The 21829-nt window shown below is 37.4% G+C and overlaps 1 protein-coding gene across 1 annotated transcript in view; it reads right to left on the reverse strand.

The window, feature by feature from the left end:
• LOC132698541 (protein stum) overlaps positions 1–14905 on the reverse strand; it is a 41545-nt gene extending 26640 nt beyond the window's left edge. Inside the window, exon 1 of the mRNA XM_060664684.1 lies at positions 14657–14905. Coding sequence (XP_060520667.1) covers positions 14657–14880 — 224 coding nt within the window. The 5' untranslated portion in view covers positions 14881–14905. The remainder of the gene's footprint in view (positions 1–14656) is intronic.
• Positions 14906–21829: the final 6924 nt, after the last annotated feature.

The following is a 21829-nucleotide window of genomic DNA, read 5'->3' on the forward strand; positions in this document are numbered from 1 at the left end:
AGGTCAACCTTGCGTCGATTCCTTAATAATAATCTACTAGAAAGGAAGAGACGATATGACAAAAGCACAATAAACATGTAAAACATGGCGCCGATTTTTCCACAAAATCGGATTTAAATTTAAAAATATAGACAAGCGTAAGCACTTGTGACACTATAAAGAAAGGGTGGCAAAATCCTTCATATATTAAGAAAGCTTCATAATGATCTAATGCCCAACCACCTTAAAACCATCGGGAAGATATAAGACTACCACCATTTCGATTTATTTATTTCGGAATCTCAAAACATCTGACGTCCCAGATATTCAATCAGACCATTGAAGAGGTACTTAGGAGAACTTCAATCACCTTGAAAGCGTCGGGAAGACATAAAACCACACCCGGTGATAAAATATCCAAAAATTCGTTATGTCTATTTCGGAATCTCAAAAAATTCTGACATTGTCCCAAATATTGAATTAGACCATTGAAGAGCCACTTAGGAGAGCTCCAAAATGATGTATAAAAGGTGTATAAAATTAATTATATGTCAGACCGGTTCTTGATTATTCTTCGCTGTTTAATCCTCAATACGCGAAATATGATACTAGAATTTTAAACGTTCAAAGAAGATTTATCAATGCATTCAATTATAGGTTCAAGAGATCATTACAGAATATTACTTTGCTTACTATGCCAGTTTGGTATCCGATAAACTGAAAATCCTCGAATATCGTAGATTTTTTGCTGATGCCCCTTTTGTAAATAAGCTTGTAAATATCCTTACAAAGTCGCCGTTTTGTATTAGTTGTTTGCGCTTTATTGCAGCTACCTATATCAGAAAAGAAAAATTGCCGTTTGTTTATCACTGTTTTATGATGTTTTTTTGTCATACATAATAGCCAATTGTAATATTTTTCAGTTAAGTTTAAACGGTTTTAAGAGCTACTTAAAAAAATACGTGTAGGTTCGTTTAGAAAATGAAGATATCAGGAAGAAGGAAGGAAGCAGGATGATCTAGTGACTAAAGAGTTACCTTTTGCTTTGGTTTCTTTTTGGTTAGTATGTTTGCTCTTGCATTCCACTGTAAACTAATTGTAACTTTATACTGTCCCACAATAGTGTGGTGGTAGATTTGGTTCGAAATTTACCTGCAAAGACACATCTACCGATCATGAATGCTTGCGATATTCAGCAGACTTGTTTAACTTTATTTGGACTTTTCATTTTTATATTTATTAAGTAAGTCATTAAAAGTGTTAGGGGACGACATTTGCGCACAAATTTGAGCTTTTAGGATTAATAACAGTTGCATATTATATTTCATTATAAAATATTTCCAGAATAGGGAACGCCAATATTCCATAGAGTATTTGATGGCGTTTTGGAGTAACGGGATGTCCCATTTAAAGGAAAAAAAATAGAATCATTTCCGGATTAGGAGCATGCTGGTTGTACATTTTTTTTCAAATATTAAAAACCAAAAGAGATTGGCATACACCTTTTGAAAATTAATTTAAAATTAACCATAGCAATAAAAAATGATAAGATATACAGGGTGTGCAAATTAACATTTTTAATATGACAACTATTTCAAAACAAATTTTAAGGCCTCATTACGGGGGGGAAGTTTTACTTCTTCCTGACGGTTTCGTGGTGGTTGAGCAAGTAGATCTTTAATGATTTAATTGAATATCTGGTACAACGTCAGATTTTTTTGAGATTGCGAAATAAATATAATGAACTTTTGGGTATTTCATTATTGGAGGTAGTTTTAAATCTTCCCGACGGTTTTTAGGTGTTTGCGCAATATACATTATTTTGAAGATCTCTTAAGTGGCTCTTCAATAGCCTGATCTGATACACCAGATTTCAAACGTCAATTACGCAACAAAAGATTAGTCAAAATAGCATTAAAAATTACTATCGACAACACTAAAATACATTATCCACCAAAATTTATAGGTATTTGTATATGGAAAGGGGAGCTTCTGAAATTTTTGTCATCTTAAACAAAACCAGATGTAATGCGCCAATCAAAATTATTCGGCAGCAAAATATCAAAACTTCGCACTTAGCACGTTTGCTAAAGTGAGAATGAGAATTCTGTTCATCAGCAAGTGAACCTTGAACGGCAGTTACTTTTGAACAACTTTGTCACTATTGCTTTCTAGGAAACAATGATGGAAAAGATGAAAAATGCTATTTGATGGCACCCTTAGATGCCAAAATGTGGTTTACCAAGTTACAACCCCAATAATTTAGACTTATGGTGTTACACAACACAAACACAAAGTTTATTTGTTTATTTTCTTGGTTTTAGTCAACTACTTGCTACGTGTGACTTTGGAAGTGGTTCCATAATTGTTGAATCTTTTTCAAAAAGAATGAACATACAAATAGGGTGACGAAGCTGTTTAACTAAACGATCTCCATAACAACTATAAGTTACTATAAATTTGCGAAATGAGAAAAAAATTCCGACAAAGAGGTGAGACATGTAAAAATTAGGCAAACCCAAATTATATAAATAAGGCTGAATGGGATATGATACATTATTGTAGTAAAATAATTTAAAAAATATCACTTTGTTCTTTTTTTTCCTGAAAATGCCAAGAAAAATCTAAGAAATTTATGGCACCCAAAGGTAGAGCTTGGGTCGTACCTCCGAACTCAGGAATACGTATAACCTAGGTTTCTCTTTCAGGAAGGTAACGTTTGTGGCGGTCAGACAGTTTATACTCAATGGCTAGCAAGAACTTATTTGGATAGACCTTGGTATTGGTATTGGTATTGGATAGACCTTACTCTGTTAAAAAAAACTTAACAACACTGTAGTTGTACCATTGACTAATTTGATAAACAGCTGTACAGATGGGAAAATTTACCCACTCTTGTTTAAGATGTCCACAGTGATCCCAATACACAAAAAGAAGAATACTGGGGATATAGACAACCATCGCCAGATAACTTTGGTGCTAAAGCAGCCAATTTATAACTATTTTGAGAGTAATAATATAATGGGTGTTTTTTTTATGTATAGAATTTTAAGTTGGTATTACTGTTCAAGATAGCCCAAACTGACTGTTTGGTGCGCTTTATGGGCTGGTGGAATCAATGGTCCTTACTTCTTCAAAAACAACTCTTTCATTCCTGAATTGAATAACCATGATGTCCAGGAGATGTGATTTCAACAACACGGCGCAACATGTCACACAGCTCGTGCCACAATCGATTTATTGAAAGACACGTTTGGTGACCGCCTAATTTCACGTTTTGGACCTGTGATCTTGTGATTTAACACCGGTAGATTACTTTCTGTGGGGCTATGTAAACTCATTGGTCTATGCGGATAAGCCACAAACGCTCGACCGTTTGGAAGACAACATTCGCCGTGTTATTGCCGATATACTAATGTTGGAAAAAGTCATCGAAAATTGGGCGCCCAGATTGGACTACATCCGCGCCAGCCGTGGCTGTCATATGCCAGAAATCATATTTAAAATGTAATGCCACAAGATTATCTTTCGGATAAATAAAATTCATGTCAATCGAATAATCCAGCGTTGTTTTATTGTAACTTAAAGTTCTATGCATCGAAAAAAAACACCCCTTATTCACAAGTCAATACGCACTCCATGGAGTAAAATGAACTACTTTTGCTATCTTATCTACGTTAGAGTACGTTGTTCATGGTCAATATATACTAGCAAGACTGTACGACGTCTTCAAGGCGTTCCATTGTTTAAACCATCATTTTCTTTTGCTTGCACTGAGACACCATGAGTTTCATGAACAAGCTATCAAGCTTATTTAAAGTTATTTGGCTAACTAGACTCAGCAGACCTTCTCGGGGGTGATCATAGAACACGTTACACATTGTTACAAAATGACACCGCAACTCCTCCAAAATGTACGGATTTACCCAGTTTTAGCATCTGATTAATAGATTAATAAATTAAATCGGTTTTGAATTTTCCATCAAAAATATGATTGGTATATCAATGTTCCAACATTTTCTAAACGATTACGAGACGTCGTAAGTGACTCAGTGCAATTATTTAATGAGGTCGCAACTATTTCGTCAAAAACAACACAGATTGACAGGCCGTAGAAAAAAAACGTGTCACCCTCAAAATTAAGGAGGTTAGTGGTCCACGTTGGTAAAATTCGTCCACAAAAGGCTCGTTCGCGTGTCGGACGTCTATTCTGTATCCGAAACGCGAAAATTACAACTAGCGTGTGCGAAGGTCAGTTTGTTCTTAACAATTTTTTAAATCCGTCTTGCTGTTACGGCAAATATATCGTATACGGTCTCGATTTTGTTGTTGTGTACGTTCTTTTTATAGAAACGCTTAGCAAATTCCTGGAAGTTTAAGACGGGGACTATTGAACAATTTTGTAGACGCAAATGAGTTTATGGAATTCACAGAAAGATGGAAAATCCCGCGAGAGACACACGAAAGATTGTTTCACCGTCAATGAGTGAAGAAGTTATTACCAAATTATTATTCTTACGAAATGATCAAGATCAAGAAAAACCGTCCAAGAATAGTACAGATAGACCGGTGATGAAGACACCAAAAGTCTTATTCAAAGAAAAGTTCCCGCTTTTCATTTTAAAAAAGAAATACATATATAACATTGACTAGGTTGGCTATTATGCCACACGGTGGGCCAGGATGACCCAAAAAGTTTGAAAAACTCCAAATTTTCTTTTGGTTTTTTCCAAGCAGGCTTTGAACTATCTAAAAAAAGCTAAATCGAAGGGTAAACATCTCCATACTAATCATAAACAATGTCCGAATATGTGCAATCGTGTTACGCCTCTGCTTCCTTGCAGAAATATTTAAAAAACTATACAAGTTTTGCTTTCTTTTTTGTGGCCACCACAAGTAAATACCTTTTTTCAATGGATGTACTTAATAGAGGTAAGTTTAGACTACTTATTTCAATAAGGACATATTAATTTTGTTTTTTGGATTCCACGTGACTGTTATTTAATTGAATCGGCGTTTTTCTTCCATTACCCAAAGTAAATTCTTTAATTTTGCTTAGAGATATCTCAAAAACAGAGCAAAACGATATCACACAACTTTCTCTGCGGAACAACTTTCCGCAGAGGCCCAGGAGGCCCGCACAGGGCACATACAGGGAATATAATGCGAGAAAATGAAGCAGGCTTGCAACAAATTTGGATGTACTTCATAATTTTTACTTTCGTCTGATCCAAAAATCGCAAATTTACGGAAAAGCAAATATTTAAATAAAAACAGATTTAGTCCCGATGCTTTAAATTACAACGAGGATGTTTTTCAAGACAATTTTGGTGAAATGATAAAATATCTGCCACCTTATTCACTAATAGTTATGGACTCAAATTTGACCTTGGAGAAAAAAGATCAATTTGGTTAATCAGCAAAAATATTGAATTCGAAAACATTGTTTTATGAAATATCTCATTGAAGATATCTGAAGATACATATAGTCTAACTGTGCTGCACACGCCGCCACATCATTGCGAACTAAATCCTATGGAACTTATATGAACGCAAGTAAAAGAAAACGAAGGACCTTAACCTGCTCTTTGATCAAGCCTTTGAGGACGTGACATCAGAAAACGTCAAAACGCAGCACGTGATTAAAGAAGAGGAAAACTGTGTGATCTTAACTAATCAACATGATCAAATTGCCTGTGTTGCAAGGCCATAAATAGTAAAAAATAATAATTGACTGATCAAACCGTCAACCCAATAATTATAACATCAAGATGACAGTTTCTTAGATGACAAATATTATTATGATTTTTTAAAATTTAGTTTGTGCATTATGTATTTTTTGTATAATGAGTAATAAAAAATATAAAATATAAATTATTATTCTGTTAAAATAAAATTCTTTCCCTTTGCATTTTCAGAGTTGATGAATGGAAAACAATCAGCAAAACCCATAAATTGACCCAGACTGCACACAATAAAAGTGACTTAAGTATTCGTTGGGTCACTCTGTAGTCTCTTTCCTATTTAATGAAGTTTTATTACTCTACACCGTTCTGAAATAGACTGTAAATATTGAAACTTAATCAAACGATTATCTCAACTTTAGAAAGCGGCGTTTTGTGTCCCTATTAATTCGGTAGTTAAAAGGTCACATCGAAAATGTCTAATTTTTTCGACATATTTCCAGAAATAGAAGTTGAAGTAACTTCAATTTGAGTATCTCTTATTGCTACTAGATCGTGGAGTAGAGTTCAAAACAACACATACATAAAATAATGTATGTAACGTGATTTCGTGACCCGGGAGTATTTCAAAAACAGAGGAAACATCGAAGAGCCGCAAACCACAATCGAAAATATCCTATTTCTACGAAAAATGTAAAGTAGCCCTACCGCATTATATTTAAAGCCGTCGCGTCGCGTCGGTCTGGTCCCCTGAATAAGAAATTTGGTTTTATCAGATTTAGCCATTTTTACTTCACGCAGTTCTCGTCATTCATACTGTTCCTTTGACCTATATTACATTGAGGTCTCTCACTTGTAAACGTCCTATTAAAAAACAGTTAATATATTAAACTTACTGAATAAATCAACAAGCTATAAATTCTTGCACAGCGTGTTTTTCTATTTGTTAATATCATGTTTTATTCAATAGCGGAAGCAAATCTACGCTAACTAGATTGGGTTGGTTAGAGGATACTATCATCTGCAAAGGTAAAATAAAGAAAGAAACTGATCTCTACCTTCATAGATTCATATATCAAAATCCTTTCTCAGATTTTCAAATTTATGAACAGTACAATAGCTATCTTTTAGTCTATATCTTTTTGCCTTTGAAATATGATTAACGAGATCCACAGTTGCAATTAAAGTGCTACTATTCTTAATGAAACCATACTGGAATTTGTCCACTCCAGCTGTGTCCAATATATTGCTACGAGCGTTTCTTCATAAGCTTTTCCATTATTTTATAAAAAATGCTGGTACTAAGATTGGTCTATAATTATCATTTACTCATTGGAAAAAACCTGTTGAAATCGCATTATTTATTAGCTTAGTTAAATGTTTTATCATTTTTTCTTTTAAATTAAATATATCTCTGACTGTGACTCATCACAGTCTGGCACTGAGTTTTTTTTTCGATGCAATATTATATTATATTATCCAACATGATGACTCCAAGTTTAACAAAATGTATTCAGCCTTTCTGAAGTTATTGACGTATATTTCTTACATCCCCCCTCCATCCTTTCTTAAGAGATAGAGGAAACGCGATTTAGCGAATCAGAATTGATTATTAGCTACATGTAATATAGAATTAATATTATTATCATTTTTCAAGAATGCGGCAACTGGTGGATTATCTAGAAACTTAAAAAAATATTTAAAAACTATTGTCAATCAACTGCTTAGATGATATTTTTTTCCAGTGTTCTACGGCAACTATTATTCGAGCCAAATGCTGTTCTTAATTCCAGAAGTTTCACAAAAATTAATAAGATTGCTTAATAGAATCGAATTAAAATCATTTATTAAAACTGAAATAACTAGAGATGAAATCCATAGTACAATATTTGAAAGACAACTAATCATTTCAGCTTTGGCTTGTATCGATCCATTTGTTTGTGATTCTTTTCTAGTTCCTTTATCTATTTTTATTTTACGCTTCCTAGGTTGAAATTAATAATAATAATAGCTAAATTTATTATTTATTAGAGACAAAATTCATAACTATTTTCTTTTCTTTTTAGAGTAATTTTTATTTTTGGTTATACAAATTTCTTGATGACTAAAGTTTGATACAGTTGTAAGCTATAGTGCAACCAATAATGTCCTATAGAAGTTTTTTTCTCGGGCGATGTTACTCTTGTGGGATGAAAACTGTATATGTTTTGTCCGCGCGGAAACGGACTTTGGCCGCAGCTGGCACAGCAAGAAGTCGCAAAAATTACTCAAGACAGGATCAAAAGATTTTTGATTACTTAACTGACCCTACCTCGCTTTTGGTCTTCCTTCCGGAGGGGCCGGCCCGTGCTGCGTTCTCGGTGCCTCGAGTGGTGAGGAAATTTGTTGATCACCACGCGTATGACCTGATGCGTTCAACGGCACTTTTTGAACCACACGATGAGAGCGACCGATTTAGCGCTTCACCGTGATTTTTAGTGGAGCATGCGCCTAAGGGCGCTGGCGGGTATAGATGGCCAGTTAAGTTCAAGAATTTAATACCGCGAGGAAAGGAAGAAGAATAACTTCTTGGTGCTGTACTCGCGGCCAATCGATAAGCTATAGGTTTATATATATAAATTCATAAGAAGTCGAAAAATAATAAAATGAAAACTGAACATACCGCCCACCAAAATGCAGTAAGTATTTTCCCAAAAAAAAAACAAAAAAGCGGTTCCGTCTCTTAAAGACACCAGTCGCAGTACGAACCTTGACCACTCTGACAATGCCATCAGGGCCAGGGTAGACCTCGGCTATACGCGCAAGACGCCAGTCAAGAACTGGAGTGTTTTCCTCCTTTAAGACCACCAATGTGCCCACATCAAGATTGGTGCGGTTGTCACACCATTTATTACGTTGATTGAGGCTTGTGAGATATTCATTATGCCATCAACGCCAGAAGTGCTGCTGCATTTGCAAGATTAGCTACCAACGGTTTAGTCTCGACATGTTTGAAGAAGTCATATCAGGGTCAGGGAGTGTCGATACTGGACCCAACATCAAAAAATGGCCTGGTGTAATACAGCTCACGTCATTGGGATCGTTACTGACAGCGCATATGGGTCTAGAGTTAACAATTGATTCTATTTGAACCAAAACTGTATTGACTTCTTCGTAGGTCATGATGCGGTCACCTACTACACGGACTAGGTGTTTTTTGACGCTTTTGACGCCGGCTTCCCACAAGCCACCGAAGTGCGGACTAGAGGGAGGATTAAATGACCAAGAGATCTGCTCTTCTCTAGCTGCATCGGACATGATATTGGCTATGTATTTTGACGCAGAAATAAAATTCGTTCCGCAGTCGCTGTGGAGAGCAGAAGGTTTTCCTCGGCGCGCAATCATGCGTCGCAATGCGGCTAAAAATGCATCAGTTGATAAATCCGAAACTAACTCAAGGTGGATAGCACGAACTGAACAGCAGATGAAAAGACAAAGATATGCTTTTAGACTCTTAGCACCTCGTAGCTTTGCCATGGTAATTTGAAAAGGACCTGCCATATCGACACCAACACACTGAAATGGCTTGAGTTGTGTGATGCGATAAGAGGGCAGATTGCCCATACGGGGAATGTACGGTTTAGGGTTTGCTCGAAAACAGCGGTAACATTGAGACAAATTCCTCCTGATGACTCGTTTGGAAGCAATAATCCAAAAATGTTGTAACAACAAATAGGACAAAGTTTGAAAACCTGGATGCAGGTATTTATTGTGATAATAACAGACTATCATATCTGTCAGTTTATGGTTTGATGGTAAGAGGGCAGGGTGTTTTTGCTCATAGGGAAGCATGGACGTAATAAGCCTTCCGCCCACCCTGAGAATACCCTGAATATCAATTACAAGACACAACTTGCGCATAGGTTTGGAGCAAGGTAGACCTTTGGAAACAAGATCAAATTCCTGTCGAAAACATTGCTGTTGAACGATTCGAACAAAGACGAGTAATGAGTTATGTAATTCAATTTCATTCATCACTGATGTATCAACAGACTGACGTTTTATTTTCAGATCGATGAAACGCAAAACATAAGTGATAATACGAAGAATTTTCGGAAGAGAAGAAAATCTGTCCAATAAATCCGAGAAAGGAAAGAATTTTTGTGTAAAAGTCGAGTAAACATACCTTTTTGATTCCTCTTTCCGAATATCTGGTGAGTCGAGAGTAGGAGTTGGATTGTTCGGCCATTGGTCAGACGAACGACGTAGCCACTCTGGGCCGTTCCGCCACATAGAGTTGTTCAATAGCTCTTCCGGCAACATACCACGTGATGCAATATCACCTGGGTTGAGTTGTGTTGGGACAAATCTCCAAGAAGATGGAGGAAGAATATTTTGAATGTGAGATACGCGATTTGCGATATAGGTTTTCCATTTATATGGAGGCGCTCTTATCCAACCGAGAGCTACCATGGAGTCAGACCATGCGAAAATGGATTCAAAACCAACATCAGAATAACTGACTTTGATGAAAGAAATTAAATCAGCGACCAAAACTGAAGCTGATAGCTCGAGGCGAGGAAGGGAGATCCTTTTTAGTGAAGCAACTTTGGTCTTGGCTGTCACTAGCACGGAAAATACACTGCCAGTTGAATCGGCGACTCGAAAATACGCGCATGCGCCGAAACCAATTTCCGAAGCATCGCCGAAAACATGGAGTTGTAGAGACTGAAGATTTGGTGTCAAGATGTACCCGGGAATTTTTATCTGTAAAATCAAGGGTAACTGACTTTTGTATGTCAACCATCGATCGACAAGACCTTGGGTTGGAGTATCATCCCAATCTACACCCTCTGCCCACATCAATTGCATTAGATGCTTTGCAAGAAATATGCAAGGTGATATCAAGCCGATTGGATCAAACGTACGAGCAATGGTAGAGAGAATTGATCTTTTCGTACAAGAATCGTCGGTTTGATTGACCTGATATGAAAAGACATCATTCACTGGGTCCCATTGGAGACCAAGGACTTTGTGAAAACAGTCAGTGTCAGTGTCTAGTGAAACAGAAGTTTGTCGAATATTTGACGGAATTGTATTAAGAAAGTTGAGATCATTACTTGACCACTTCCGCAGCTCAAAACCTGCGGAATTTAATAACTCAACAAGCTCTGCTTTAAGAGTCAATGCTTCCTCCAAGGTGTAAGCTCCTGTGCAGATGTCGTCGACAAATATGTCGGACTGCAGAACTCTTGAAGCGTTCGGATATGCTTCTGAGCCCTCTCGTGCCAGTTGCAAAATGACTCGAAGTGCCAAATAAGGAGATGATGCGATTCCAAATGTAACGCGGGTAAGACGATAATCTTGGATAGGCTGCTCGGGAGAAAATCTCCATACTAGCCTCTGATAATCCCGATGCTTGGGGTCTAATACAATCATACGATACATGGCTTTGATGTCACAAGAAAATGCTAATGGAAATTTTCTGAAGTTAAGGCAAATTGCGGTGATGTCTTTTTGGAGTTTAGGACCTGACAGAAGAAACTGATTGAGTGATCCTTGTGGAGTAGGACAAGACGCATTGAATACTACGCGCACGCTTTGGTCACTAGCTTTCATAACCGAATGGTGGGGTAGATAATACATTTTTTGAGTATCAGTCGAAATTTCAGGAGGAGCAACAACTTCCATATGTTTGGAGTCTAGATACTCACGAATGACAGCAGAGTATTTTTCATAGAGATCAACATCTTTTAAGAGCCGTCGCTCTAAAGAATAGAACTGTTTCAGAGCAATATCCCTAGAAATCGAAAAAACAGGCTCGTCTGCTTTGAAGGGAAGAGATACTATAAATCTTCCAGACAATTCCCGATAGTGAGTAGTGTTAAAAAATCGCTCACATAACTTGTCAGACTCAGACATAGGTTCAGTATGAGGAACCTCTTCAAGTTGCCAGAATTTGGACAAGGTTCTCTCAAGAGAATCTGATAAAGTAAAGAAGCTATGCCGTGGATGTAAACGAGAGTTGCCAGATGATTTGACATTTCCCATGATAATCCAGCCGTAAATGGTGTTTAAGGCAATGGGATCATGTGGAGATTGCATAATCTTGCCATCCAACATGAGTAACGGAAATATGGAGGCACCTAGTAAAATGTCGATTCCACTAGGAGTCTTGAAACTTGGATCGGCTAACTTAATATGAGACAAATGATCCCAGCTATTGTGTTCTACTGAAACAATAGGCATGTTAATGCAAATGGACGGTAATATGACTGAATAGACTGCCACGAAAGGTTGATTCAAACCAGGCACGCTTAGTTCGAAAGTAGTGTAGCCTCTCGATGTAGCAACTGACGTATCACCGATAAATTGAATTTCAACACTTCCACCGTAGCTTTTCAAACCCAATCTTCGAAAACACTTCTCAGTGATGCAGTTTACCTGACTCGCGCTATCCAGCAGCGCTGGGCAAGTGTGTAGGTTGCCATGTCTGTCAGCCACTTGTACGAGGGCGGTAGCGAGTAAGGTTGAGTCGGTTATATTCTCCGAAGAAGAGGCATATGATTTAGGTGGGTTTAGCTCTACCGATGCAGAAGATGCAACGGAGTGAGGAAGTTCGCATGATGAGTCATGTGGTGTCTGTGGCGAATTGCCTTTGGAAGGAGAATCGGCTCCCCAGTGGAGCAAAGTATGGTGTGTCCGACTTTGACAAAATTGGCAAGCTGTATTGCTCGAACATTTTTTAGCGCTGCACCGGAAATTGAGGCATAATGTGCACAAGCGATGTTGCTTGACGATGGTGTAACGATCACGAGGCGTTTTCGATTTGAAAACTGAACATTTAATCAACGAGTGACTGACTCTGACATCCTAATGTACATTTTGGACTATCCTGCGTTAAGAAACCTTTAGGATTTAATTTAGATTTAAAACTGCGTTCGCTTTGGTTTCTGACTGATTTTGTTCGAATGGTGTCTTCTGGACTTGAAAGTGCAAAGGACGATAATGCCTTGCAATTTTTATCTAAAAATTTGATTAAATCGTCGTATGAAGGAAGCTCTACACTGCTGTGCGCAAGCTCAAATGACTTAGCTGAATACACATCAATTTTTGATAAAAGCAAATTGAGAAGAATAAAATTCCACTTGACAGTGGGAAACCCCAAAATATTCAATGCCGCCAAGTTTTCTTGAAATGTGTCGATTAAACGTCGCAAAACTAAATGATCGTCTGATGACATTTTAGGAGCGTTGTGTATGTTGTTCCAAAATTCAGTGGCCATTAACCTTTTGTTCTGGTATCTATCACGCAATGCCTGATAAGCAACAGGGTAGTTGCTCTCAGTCATGCGCAACGTTTTTAATAAATTGAGGGGTTCACCCTCGCAATGTTTGACCAAAAAACCGAATTTTTGAATTGCGGGCATGTTCGCGTCATTATGAATTAAACTATCATATAAGTCAATGAATGTCGGCCAATCTCGGTAATCGCCCCTGAAAATTGGTACATCAACCTCATATACTTTTTGGTTAGTGGTAGCATTAAAAATTGTTTGGTTTGATGGGACAACAGGACTTTGAGCCGCTGTAGGAAACAAATCCATATATATAGATTTTATCACGAAATATTTGTCGTCAAATTTTTGACGAATTTCGTCTTCATCCTCCAGAGACTTGTCAGTCATCTGTTGTGACCCAATGATTGCATGATGATGAGCTTCAAAATTATTTGTCTTCAATTCCTTCGTAACGAGCTTTAAATTGATTTAACTTAGTTGAATCAGTGAGACAGGTCTGAGAACAATTATAAATTTCAGTCAAACGACTTATAAAAAAACCTCGAGTGGCTTTATTCTGACCTAAAGATTTTGCCATTATAAAAACCTATCACTACACAGATTCAGAGAGAAAAGCGATATTACTCAAATAATAATAATGATAATAAAAAAATGAAAACCAAACTGTTCCGAGTTTCAACTAGACCGAAATAAATTCGACAAAAAAGTAAATAAATACGCCTGAAACTCTGGCCGTTCCGATATTGAACGTTAAAACGAAACAATGTTTGAAACCGAGATCCAGTCGATTGAAATCAAATGCGAATCTGTATATATAAAAAAAAAACGTACTGATCTTTTTGTGTTGATGCTAATGGCCTTCATACACAAAAAAAGTAAAGGAATAAATAAATAATCGTGAATTTCAAATTGAGAATATTGATTGCACAATAATAAGATAAAAGTTAGTTCTTTTTAATCCGGCTCGAAGGACCAAAAATGTGGTGTCCGCGCGGAAACGGACTTTGGCCGCAGCTGGCACAGCAAGAAGTCGCAAAAATTACTCAAGACAGGATCAAAAGATTTTTGATTACTTAACTGACCCTACCTCGCTTTTGGTCTTCCTTCCGGAGGGGCCGGCCCGTGCTGCGTTCTCTGTGCCTCGAGTGGTGAGGAAATTTGTTGATCACCACGCGTATGACCTGATGCGTTCAACGGCACTTTTTGAACCACACGATGAGAGCGACCGATTTAGCGCTTCACCGTGATTTTTAGTGGAGCATGCGCCTAAGGGCGCTGGCGGGTATAGATGGCCAGTTAAGTTCAAGAATTTAATACCGCGAGGAAAGGAAGAAGAATAACTTCTTGGTGCTGTACTCGCGGCCAATCGATAAGCTATAGGTTTATATATATAAATTCATAAGAAGTCGAAAGATAATAAAATGAAAACTAAACAGTATATATATTAAAAACTGAGAGCTCTATAAATAAAAATGTTATTTTTTAAAAAATGAACACCTTGTAATTTATAAAATGGGCGAGAAAATGAAAAATGCCACTGGACTCACCCTGTAATTGGTTTACTACGTGTTTTCTTCTTTCAAAAGCACAACTTAGTAAACAAATGTGTAGTTTCTAAAATTCAAAAGTTACAAGGGTGGTTTATTAATTAATTTATTTATCAATCAAAGCAACCTCAGTGCTAAATCTCGAAAGAGCTTAACCAAATACTCACCCTGGTCTTTCGTTGAGTCCGTTAGAAATACTGACGTGAGGACCTAAGTTGCCGCTCTGAACTTCCACGCTGGACGGTTTCTCCCTCACCGTAATCTTGATGGGCCTTACGTCTGCAGCAATCACTGTCCTTGCTTCCCTTATGCGATCGTTGACCGACATCTTGGTAGCTCCCTGATCGCTTTCATCCAACACCTTAGGGTTTCCCAAACCGACCTGGGCCATATGGTTGTTGGCGTGGTTCGACGTCACGTGATTATTGTTATTGTTATTTGTCAATGACCGGGTAACGTTGGTGATGGCGGAGGTTGCGAACTTCGTGCCGGTATCTACTAATGAAGACAAATTCGTAGTCTTGTCTTCGACGTGCTTGCTAGCCTCCATTCTATCATCAACTTTCTCAACGGCGGTCTGTTTATTGTCTTTCACATCGTCGGTTTTGTCGTGGTGATCTGCGGTCTTGCTTTTTAATGCTTGGTGACTCTGGTCTTCCTCGGCAGTTGCGCTCACGGCACTGGGAGTCATCCTCGGACATAGTCCGTGTTCTTTGATCAGAGTCTGGGTATTAAGGACAGTGTCGTTCATTTTATTGATTGCCTGAGTGACGCTCGTGGCGTTCAACACCCTACCGTCGATGAGGGGTGACATCACCCTAGACCTCTCCACAGCTGCGGTCTCGATATGCAACGGCTTCGTCACGGTGCTGGTAGTACTCGAAACGACTTCGTTAGTGGACGGCACTGAATCTTGAGCACCCACCCGCGTCAAGTCTTGTTTGCTACCCCCTTTGGTGTCCGCATTCGTAGCTGGTGACGTGTCGGTTATGAGGTTCTTCGATATGGGATCTGCTATCTTACTAGACGAACCGGTGTGGGTCGTTTTGGTATTTAAACTGGCAGTTTTCGCGGGCACTTTTCTACTAGATTCCACTTCACTATCACTAGTAATATTTGCGTTCCTATTGCTATAATTCGCGGTTTTGGACAACAGATTGGGTCTAGAATTGTTCCTGTTTAATTTATTTACACTATTTCTCCTACTAAGCACTTTGTTCTTGGGTACATCCGATTCCTCCGACTGGTCCGTGGACTCTTGTTGAGGCTTCGGCGGTATTTTGGGTTTAGCCTTATTATGGTAGCTGTCTATTTTAGACCGAACGTGGTCGTATCTTCTTACCGGTATTCTCGTGTTATTCGGGCTAGGATCTCGGGCGCTTAACTTGGGTTTCGACTGACTCCTAGTTAGACCGTCCCTCGTCGGAGACGCAATTCTACTTGGAGGAGTGCTTCTACTTTTTGTAGGAATCCGAGAGGGGGAAGACAGTGATTGGCTGGGCTCCGGCGAGCTACCAGCAATGGGAGACAACTGCTGAAAAGCTACCGGTCTCTTGACTCGTCTCGGACTGGGTGGAGGCTTTCTGTTCTGCTTCAAGTTGGTCAAACTTTTGCTAAGCTGAGTATTCGACCCCAGGTTCGGATCATAGTGGACGACTTTCTCGCCGAACACCTGGCCGCTACTACCTCTTCTACTTGAAGGTTTGGGTATTCTAGATTTTGGCGAAAGAATTCTAGGCGACGACCTAGGGTCCTCTGGCGGAATCGGAGATCCCAGAGGTGAAGCGTGGCGCGAGCCCAAAGGATTGAAGCCCCTGCCTTTGAAAGGGCTCACCCTGCCGGTGGGCGACGTGCTCCTGGAAGTGGGGTCGCCGCTCGAAGATTCGCCGATAATGGCGAACGACTGGTGCTTATGTCTTCTTGTTGTGGTGGGTAATCTGTGCGGGGGTGGCACTCCAGGCGGTTGGGGCGGGACACCGGTTTCGGGCAACACTGTAAAAGCCCCCGGTGCCAGATAACGCATGTCCAGGTCTTCTTCCAGCTTCTTTCCGGGCCGGGGGTAGGCGGACCGGTGTTCTGGGGTACGCATCTTTTCAAAGGAGTCACGGACGGTCTCGTAGCATTGTCGATGGCTGTATTTGCCATGCGTTGGTGTAGATTTGATGATTCAAGGGGTGGATGGCAGATTTTCCATGTCTGAAAAAAAGTTAATTTCGATAGATGCTTCCTTATGGTTGAGATGAATGGTCTTTAGTGAGATTTGCAGACAACCGAGAACTTTAAAGAGCTGTGACTTAAAATTGAGATATATTGTAATACACTGCAAATTCCATTAAAATATTTGCCATTTAAAAGATTGTGGCAAATATTACTCATTCTGAATCTAATGAAATTTTAATACATTATAGGACTACGAAAAATGTGTTACTAAATTATAGTAAATATTTAGTAGTCTACTTTGCATACAAGGTGCAGTCATAAAAATATAAATTTTAGAATTTTCATAGTATTTAATAAAAAACAATATGCCAAAAAATATTAGTCTTTATGCATTTTAGACGATGTAAATTAAAATGTATCCGTTTATCGTATCTAATTTTTAGGATACTAATTATTCATTTTCAATTTTTTCTAACCCACGTAATATTAATAATAACTAATAATTTTGCTGGTACGCTTTACTCTCTGTTAATGTTATTTTTCTACTCCCGTCTGTAAAATACCGAATTACACACCGATCTAGCGTGCGGGAAGCGTCACTTTACCACGTCAATTTCGTTTGCCACGGATCCGAGCCACTTCGGAAATTTCCGGGATTTTACCGCATGGGTTTGTGAGCAATCGGATGTTTTCGGAGATTTTACCGCACAATTTGAATTTTGACCTTTGTCAATTCTGACGATCATGTCAGTGAATATATTCGTGATGCTCTGAAAAAATGCACCCACAAACTAATACACAGAAAAATGTTCTACAATATATCAGACAATTTAAATGCTAGGTGCTATAAACTATAATTAGAATCTAGTGGACTAGTCGGTAAATAAAGTAACATGTATAATTTAAGTTTCCCACAGAAATTTTACATAGCGTTCGTATGAACTTTAGTGTCTTTTACTGTTTTTATATTAATATCTTGCCAAGACCAATTCTACGACTTTCCAATATCCATCTCTCATCAGTCCAAACAAAATTGAAAGTTAGGACCTGCTTTTTCTTGCTTATGTGATCTTAAAAATTTAATTCTCTTAAAAGCTGTATCATTTGATAATTTTTCTTCCGATTACGCTCTTTTTCTTCCGTTGTTTATATGGCATATCCAATAAAACATCTCTCTCTAGCGTACACGTAACGTAACAAGAGACGACAATCGCAGAACCGATCGGAACAATGAGCGAATAGGTTTATGGCAACTAGTGAATACTTTGTATGGTACCATATTTAGTAATCCGTCGTAGAAAAAGTATAGTATGCAACACGTTTGGTAATAGTATATTATGCAACAAGTGCGGTAAACGGCATTTGACTCACGAGTTTATTTGACACGAGGGGAGCGAGTGTTTAATAATCGAGTGAGTTAAAAAGTTTACCGAACGTGTTGCATAATATACTTTTTCTACGACCGTTAGTTTTTCGGTACATTTTCGCAAAAAAACACGAATATATTCACTGACATGACTGCCAGATTTGATAAACGTCAAAATTCAAAGCGTGGAAAATATCTCCGAAAACATCCGATCGCTCGCAAATCCGTGCAGTAAAATCCCGGAAATGTCCGAAATGAATCGGATTCGTGGGAAACGAAACTGACATGGTAAAATGACGCTTCCCGCACGCTAGATCGGTGCGTAATTAGGTATTTTACAGACGGGAGTAGAAAAACTCTTTATCTCACTCGTTTATATAATAAACTCGTGAGTCAAATGCCGTTTACCACCCTTAATATACTATTTCACTACGGAGTAGGTTGAATAAGATTTAAAAACAACAAATAATTTTGTTGTCTTCTTCAATTTATTAAAAGAAATAAGTTAATTTTTAATTAATTTAATATATTTTTTTATTTTATCTATATTTGTCAGTTTTGCAAATTTTCTTTAAATCTTAAAACATAACATCGGACTCTATTTTTTTGTAAACCTTCATCAAATCGCAACTATTTTTATTTCCTATGCGAACAATCCCAAAATGTAAGTTTAATGAATCTGATAAATATGTGACTGCCATATAATGGTGCACCTCCACATTTCCATCACGATCTGCGGAAATTCTTGGATCCGCAATACCCAAAAGGGCGTGGAAGTTCCATTTTGTGAAATCAGATGTTGTCAGATATATATTCTGCAAAAATGTACCCAAAAACTAACTAAATATAGTATGTAATACATTTGCCAAAACAAAGCTAGTGACTCAAATGCCGTTTCCCCAACTTGTTGTATAGTAAACTACTCCATTAGTATTATCAGTGAATACAAACGTAAAGCTAAATTTTACCGTTTGAGTATTGAAGCAATCATCGTGGTGTATATTCCTAAATATGTTACATATTATTTTGACACAAAAAACCCAATACAATTTTTAGATGTATTTTTTTATTCAAATCAGTTAATATTGCATCTGTATTTACCACCAAATTTCAAGAAATTTGGCAGATAACATTATCTACTATCTTTTGCGGAATTTGTGAGTAAAAATTTGAAGTCTTGATTGTAAGCTTACAAAAGGCAAACTCTAGTCTTGCGAATACTCGCACTTAACCATACACTTACCGGAAATTACAACAAAATAAAACGAGAATTTTTAAAATTAATTATTAAATAAAAAAGAAAATTTACTAGCTCTAGAGCATTTGAGCTCTCTACGAAAGCTGTTAAAAGTTAGATCTTTAAGTGAATGTGAGAAATTATTATATATTACAATAGCATTATAAATAAAGCTACAGCGAACCAAGGTTACTCGATAACGAGGTAAGTCCAGTAGATTGCGTCGATTCCTATGTTGTGTTATCACCAAGCACCACCGTCATTGATAGTAGAGCGATGAAGTAAGAGATAATTTGCGAACAAACGGCTGATAAATGTTTTCAGTTTGGAGCCAAACAATGGAGTTTATTTTTTGGGACACTGTGTCAAAGTAGGTTTATTCTTAGTATAGACATCAAGGCAAGGGTGATACACTAAATCGGCATAATTTAATAATGACAGGACTAAGGATTCACATAATTTTTTGCAAAATTTGAAATTTAAAATTATGTTTTTTATATAGGGATCGTAGAGCAAAATATGCTTTTTGCAAAAGTGACGAACACGGACTTTAAAGCGTAAATCTTTCTTAAGCATTAATCCGATTTTTTAAACTTTTTTTGGTGTGGTCTATGGTGTAGAAAGCCTGATAATTAGGGCAAGTAGATGGTTTTTCCGAAACAAGAGTTGATAACCGTCGATTTTTGGGCCAGATGAAGATGTAACAATGCATTAAGGTATCGGTTTGTGTGGATAAGTTTTCTGTAAACAGCGTTTCCATAATTTTGGTTTTAGATGGATTGTGTCGACTTCCATATATATTCTCGATGACTGGTAAAAATGGAGAACCCGACGTCTATTCAATAATTTCACGGACATAAGAAAAATATGTTCCAGCCGAGCAGATTATCGGATTTTAATATAATTGAAATAATGTTGAGTTTCAGGTATAGGTACTTTAATAAAAAGATATTCTAACCAGAATATCCTATGGATGTAATGGTTTTTAATTGTTCAATGAAATTAAAGGAATTAAGTACGATCCATCAGTTTTCCCTGTGAAAGGTTTTAATATAGAAGCTAGATGTTTCGCTGCAGAATATGTTAGGTCGAAGGAATAATCCTGGTTTGTGAATCTCAGGGAGTCCGTAGAGACAAGGAATTTTAGAGTCATGAGGGGTGACAGACTTTTTCAAGGATTATATTTAAGGTTGCGTTCTATAGATGACGTAGGACCTTTTGTTTTGTTTGTTTTATACGCTTTTAGAATAACGATGTCGGGATTAGATCTTAGACATTTTCAATCAGTCCTCTGAGACAATATTCATACCATTCCTTTAAGTCCTCCCCTCGCAAACAACATATAAGCAGGAACAGAATAGGATGCGAACCAGTTTCAGTTTAAGCTATGAAGAACCCAACAGAATGATTGGCAAAACGTCAGCAAGTTCGGTGCGTCAACAATTATATTATCACACTGGGGTCTAATGTATGACAGAAGGCCGGCAAAATGTTTTACACAGTTTGCAAGGTACCAATAACAAGTTCCAACCTGCCAACTCTCAAAGAGATAAACATATATTCCACGTCGTTTGAAGGGACAAAGTCCTCAAATACAACTCTATACTCATGACGTCCACTGCAGACTCAATTACATATCGGCTAAATACATTGAAACTCGATAATAACGATCTAACATTAAGATGACCTAGTCTTAAATTTTTGCTAGCCATTGCTATTTTATATCAATGCAAAGACAACAAAAAAAGGAAGTAAGCAGAATCGACAAAGAAGTATAAATATGGGCCTGTATACAATTGAACGTCAATAATTATTATGTGAGCGATTTTTGGGTCAATTTTAAAAAGAAAACTTCATATGAACATATGTCCTAAACGTCTTAACTTTTAAGATAGAGGGTGGTAAATTTTTCAAAAATAAAATATATATTTTTTAATCTCTGTAATGTTACTTTAGATATTTAAATGAAATTTTGCATATACATATACTATGTATCAAGGGGCATTATTTAGTGAACCACATTTTTTTATAATACACCAGTGGCGGGCGTATTTCTCTTAAAATAAAAATTATTCCTGCATTCTCCAATCATTCCTAAAGAAATTTAATTTCTTAATTTTTTCAAACCGCATATACGGTTTTCGCTTAAAAAAATAGGAACTGCATGATCATAGCAATATCGTCAATATGAAACATGCCGACAATTAATATTTCTTACTTAAGTAATGTATTTTTGAAATTTTTATAATTATTTCTTATCATTATAGTAGGCTGTGTCGGTAAGAATTATTAGTTCTGTTTTCAAGGCGGTTTGTTTGATATCAGTTTTTAAATTCAGTTCTTCTCGTCCTATTAATCTGTTTAAAATATCCGAGCATTGTTAAGAATGGTCGCGTTTACTAATCAGGAGTTGGCAGATATGCATTTTATGTATGGTTTGGCTGAGGGCAGTGCGCTGGAAGCTAAGCTCTATATCCATACCAGACAGGCGAACATTTTCAAATGTAGATAGAAGGTTGACTAAAACAGGTACTTTCAGAGCAAATAATCAATTAAAAGGGGCCCATCCGACTGTAA

This window comes from Cylas formicarius, unplaced genomic scaffold (assembly GCF_029955315.1).
Source record: "Cylas formicarius isolate icCylForm1 unplaced genomic scaffold, icCylForm1.1 PGA_scaffold_2__14_contigs__length_35257938, whole genome shotgun sequence".
NCBI classification, from domain to species: domain Eukaryota; kingdom Metazoa; phylum Arthropoda; class Insecta; order Coleoptera; family Brentidae; genus Cylas; species Cylas formicarius.